This window comes from Penaeus chinensis, chromosome 37 (genome assembly GCF_019202785.1).
Source record: "Penaeus chinensis breed Huanghai No. 1 chromosome 37, ASM1920278v2, whole genome shotgun sequence".
Taxonomy (NCBI): domain Eukaryota; kingdom Metazoa; phylum Arthropoda; class Malacostraca; order Decapoda; family Penaeidae; genus Penaeus; species Penaeus chinensis.
The window spans coordinates 9,975,855-9,980,854 of record NC_061855.1 but is presented as its reverse complement, the minus strand read 5'-3'; the positions used below and the strand labels follow the sequence as shown (position 1 = coordinate 9,980,854).

Sequence of the window (5,000 nt, the reverse complement as noted above, 5' to 3'; positions counted from 1 at the left end):
GTGTGTCGCCGGAGTGCCAGGCTAGAGAACCGGTGCTAAAGCAGCCTTTCCCGCCAGTTCAAATGTGCCAGCGGCTACGAGGCCTACTGGGAGATCAACGACACCGTGACCTATCACTGGCGGCTGCGTGTGACATGCAACAAGGAACAGCACACGTGGTCGTCCGAAGGTGGTCAGCCGTCCACTACGTTAGAGTTGCCATATTGCAGTAAGTAGTTTTTGGGTTGTCATATTGCAGTAAGTAGTTCTGGGTTGCCATATTGCAGTAAGTAGTTCTGAGTTGCCATATTGCAGTAAGTAGGTTTGCGTTGCCATGCTGTAGTAGTAATCTTTCTTAAGTTATATTGTAGAATCTTGATTTGAGTGGTCATTTTGTAGTATTATTCGTTGCCATATTGTTATTTAAGTTACCTTAGAGCAGTATTTTTGTTTGAGGTGTCATATTGCAGTAAATATTTTTATCTGAGCTTTCATATCAGTTGTCTGAATATCAATATTATATTATGATAGGTGTTTAATAAACTGTAGGCATAGGTTCCCTATTAAAGTAGCAAGGGACCATGTGCATTGCGTGAAAAATATGAAAGTCATATAGACTGAGGTCATAGGACAGAGTAGGAAAGTTCATTATCGCTCGTGAAAGTATGCGATGTGATACTCAGTTTAGTGAGATATGATAAGACCACAGTATTTAGATATGCGTGGCAAGAATCAAATATTTGAACTGACTGATAGATCCATTATCGAATAACTATCACTTCATTAACAAACGATGATGAGACTTTCGCACTAAAAAATTAAAAAGTATATTATACAGTGTTAGCCAGTAAAAAAAATGTAGAAAACGAAAAAATATCACCGCACAGAAAACGAGATTCGAAGAGTAACTCATTCTTTTTCTTTCCGTCCTTTCACAGTCTACAACGGAGCGAGAATTGCAACGTCCAGCCTTATGATGTTGGCTTTTACCTTACTGTTAACCTCAAGGTTCTAAGAAAATCATACGATGGTCGATCATGGTATTATTAGTCAGCCATAATTATTAACCATAATAGGTTTAGTTAATCTTGGGATTATTGGTGAGCCATGGTAGTGTTGGATAATCGGAACAACACTACCAAATCATGATGGATTTTGGCATATATTTCTGCGTTGGACATTCCCTGCAATCTAACGTTAAAGAGAGCAAATGGTATCACAAATCACCCATTTCTCCTATGATTCCGGAGTGGCTTAAACCCGCGCAGTCATTAATGCATGTGAGAGTGTGCCTGTCTGCCAATGGAACCCACATCGCTGTCCAGGAAGAGAGAGACACCAGAAAGAAACAGGATTTAATACGGAGACAATTCTTCTTGCGTAGTGTTTTTTTAGTACCTTAACCGAAGTGGGCACCTGTGTTGTAAAGTATGTACACTAATATCTGTTGCCTTATCGGAGCCCTGTTATCTTATCTGTACTTCACATCAGACGCGGTCGTGACTTAGTCTGTGTATTTTTTAATTGCTAAGTGATATACTCTGATATACTTTGTACGTCTTTCAAACCCTCGTTTGTATTATACTCTTTTCACGGTTTGTCTGTTTAACAACAATATATATTGTAAATACATCTTTGCGACTGAATTATACAAGAATTATCAAATGTGTGTATTTATGAATCTGTGTTGCAATTCCTACGTTTTATATTTTAGTAATTGTAACAGTGATATTTGTACTTTTGATTTTTGTACTTAGTTTTACCGATGCGCTCTCTTTCTCTTTCTTTTTCTCTCTCTTTCTCTTTCCTTTTATCTTTGTCTCTCTCTCTCTCTCTCTCTCTCTCTCTCTCTCTCTCTCTCTCTCTCTCTCTCTCTCTCTCTCTCTCTCTCTCTCTCTCTCTCTCTCTCTCTCTCTCTCTCCCTCCCTCCCTCCCTCCCTCCCTCCCTCCCTCCCTCCCTCCCTTCCTCTTCTTTTTCTCTTTCATTTACAATAAGATGTTCATTGCATTCAAGTGAGAATTAGTTTAAAGAATATTGTTATTGAATGGAAATAAAAAAGAGATGACTTCAACATCGTTTAATAAATAGGAACCCTTTGATCATCATGTCACACGCATGTCACTGCTCCTTTTCTAAATCTATTTCTTGTCAATTTATCATTCGTTGAATAAGAATGACAGCTATACTGACATAAATTGATCATTGAAAAGTACACATAATGACCAAAATCATGGTTCATGCGTATAATTCTCATCATATGTTTTTTTTTTTTTCAATACTGCACTTAACAATTCTGCAATTTCTATGGAGCAAAGGCACAATACGAACATTTGCTCTCATTATTGAAAATAATTTGAAACTAATAATTTGTCACTATATTCCTATTTGTGGTTGATGGGAAAGCAAGACTGATTTACTAGGAAAGTGCAAGCGCTTATGTTGACTTCCTGTTGAAAGTAATGAAAATGCCGACTACAAATATGTATACAAAAATACAAAGACATTATAACTTGAACGTTAATACCGTGATCCAAGTTACATATGCATATACATAGATTATATATATATATACTCATATAACTTAGAACTAACATATACACTTGTACAAAATGCTTCTGCCGAAACTATTCCTAAAGGTCTATTGGGAGGGTGAAAGCAACGGACGACCGCGAGAGCATTACTCGTAGGACACATTGGCGTGGAATCCTTCTCCGTTGTCGTAGAAAGTTACAACCTGAAAAAATATACGTAGCATTTTCTTGGTGTATCCTCGGAGTTTTATTCTATATATTAACAAAACGAAATAACCAGTATGGGTTGTATTATGATAGCTGTCTGGTTAATAACTTAAAATAATGAATGACTACAGCCTAAAAAGTGTAAACCTCATCTAACTGAAACGGATATCTGTAAATATTATAATTATAACAGCGTGAAAGGCACGGATCAGTCCGTAATTCAGCAGAATCATACATAACACCAGGAACTAACCTGAACGCGACCGTCGGGGAGGTTCACACGGTACTGTCCGCGCGTGCTGTTGCCGTCGCTGTCCTCGTGGTGCGCGAAGACGTTCCCGGAGTCGGCGTCCTCCACCCCCCACTGGAAGTTGTACGGCATGCCCTTCATCGGCTGCGAGGGGGAGAGGGGCGTCACTTAATGCATCGGTCTAAACGGTTAGAGGGGTATATACATATATCTGTGTGTGTGTGTGTGTGTGTGTGTGTGTGTGTGTGTGTGTGTGTGTGTGTGTGTGTGTGTGTGCATATACGATATATAGTATATACGGACATATACAGAACTGTCTACGATGAGACTTCATGCAAACTGTGAGTGTCATATCTCTATACAGAGGATAAATTTATATTCTTATAAATTAAATGAAGATGACGGCTGACCTTCGCAACAGAGGGGACCGGGGCATTCGCGCTTGGAGGCACCTCGTAGAGCCCACTAGGCTTCGAGGGAGCTTCGTACAAGTTGGTCGGCGCTGGGACTGACTTGGCCGGGGCTTCGTAAAGGCCGGTTGGCGCGGGGACTGGCTCAGAGGGGGCCTCGTATAGAGTGGTTGGTGCGGGGGCTTCGTACGTGTTGGTTGGCGCTGGGGCTTCATACAAGCTGGTTGGCGCTGGGGCAGGCTCTGAAGGAGCTTCATATACATTGGTTGGCGCTGGGGCTTCATACAAACTGGTTGGCGCTGGGGCTTCATACAAACTGGTTGGCGCTGGGGCAGGCTCTGAAGGAGCTTCATACACATTGGTTGGCGCTGGGGCTTCATACAAACTGGTTGGCACTGGAACAGGTTCAGAGGGCGTTTCGTACAGTGCAACGGGGGCTGGAGCAGGCTCGCCAGGGGTTTCATACAAAGTGGTAGGCGCTGGGGCAGGCTCAGAGGGGGTTTCGTACAAGCTGCTAGGAGCTGGCGCAGGTTCTGATGGGGCTTCATAAAGACTGGTTGGTGCCGGGACTGCTTCGGAGGGAGTTCCGTAGGTGTTGCTTGGAGCTGGTTCGTCAGGCACTTCATACAGGCCACTGGGGGCTGGTTCGGAGGGGGCTTCATACAGGTTGGTTGGTGTCGGGGCTGGCTCCTCAGGTGCTTCATACAAACTACTTGGCGCCGGTGCTGGTTCCTCAGGAGCTTCATACAAGCCACTAGGGGCTGGGGCAGGTTCTTCGGGGGTTTCATATAGGCCTGAAGGGGCTGGGACTGGTTCCTCAGGAGCTTCGTACAAAGTATTAGGCACAGGGGCAGGTTGTGCAGGGGCGTCATAGGAGTTACTAAGCGTTGGGAGAGGTTGGGAAGGAGCCTCATACAAATGCCTGGGTTGCGGGGCTTGGTACAAGTCTGTCGGGGCTGAAGGGGCTCCGGGGAATATCGTCTGCTGACTGTACTGAGGCTGCGGGGCCGTGTAGATGGGCGATGGCTCTACGTGAGTGGTGACTTCCTGAGGGACCTGATAGATAATCACAGGCTTTACAGGGATGGGGGCCTCTTCGATGGGACTTTGGTACACAGCCGAGGGCCTTGGTTCCTCGTCCGGAATTTCATACAGGACTGCCGGTTCTGAGGGAGTAGGAACCACAATTCCTGGAGTCTCGTAAAGGGTGGAAGGTTCATCCTCATCGTCGTCGGGAACTTCGTAGATGCTGTTGGGCTCAGGTGGGTTCTCGGGAGGAGCCACGGGGGTCTCATAGAGCCCGGAAGGTACACTTGGGGGTTCGTAGTTGTACGATGTTTGCGTCGAGCGAACCGGGGGGAAGGAAGGCAGCTTGGCCCCGTAAGCAGCCGCTGCGAGCAAGGCAACTTGAACAATCCGGAGAATCTGTGGGGAAGGCGGAGAATTATCATATCAATATATTTTTCGTAATCTTGTATGTACATTAATATAAAAGAGTACATATACACATAAATATAAGAAAGCGAGGCGAAGCATGCGTAAGCGCTGGCTCCATTCTTCGTGAAGTCAACAGATGGCGCGGGTCACCATGGTTCGCGAAATTTTCTTTTTCCTTAGTAACA

General features: G+C 44.3%; 2 protein-coding genes across 2 annotated transcripts in view; one reads left to right on the top strand and one right to left on the bottom strand.

Moving 5' to 3' along the window:
* Positions 1–1,644, top strand: part of LOC125045469 — an 8,832-nt gene extending 7,188 nt beyond the window's left edge. Inside the window, exons 7-8 of the mRNA XM_047642747.1 lie at positions 58–208; positions 918–1,644. Coding sequence (XP_047498703.1) covers positions 58–208; positions 918–994 — 228 coding nt within the window. The 3' untranslated portion in view covers positions 995–1,644. The remainder of the gene's footprint in view (positions 1–57; positions 209–917) is intronic.
* A 398-nt stretch (positions 1,645–2,042) lies between these two features.
* LOC125045466 (proline-rich extensin-like protein EPR1) overlaps positions 2,043–5,000 on the bottom strand; it is a 4,009-nt gene continuing 1,051 nt past the window's right edge. Inside the window, exons 2-4 of the mRNA XM_047642741.1 lie at positions 3,379–4,803; positions 2,972–3,112; positions 2,043–2,714 (exon numbers count right to left, since the gene is read on the bottom strand). Coding sequence (XP_047498697.1) covers positions 2,658–2,714; positions 2,972–3,112; positions 3,379–4,803 — 1,623 coding nt within the window. The 3' untranslated portion in view covers positions 2,043–2,657. The remainder of the gene's footprint in view (positions 2,715–2,971; positions 3,113–3,378; positions 4,804–5,000) is intronic.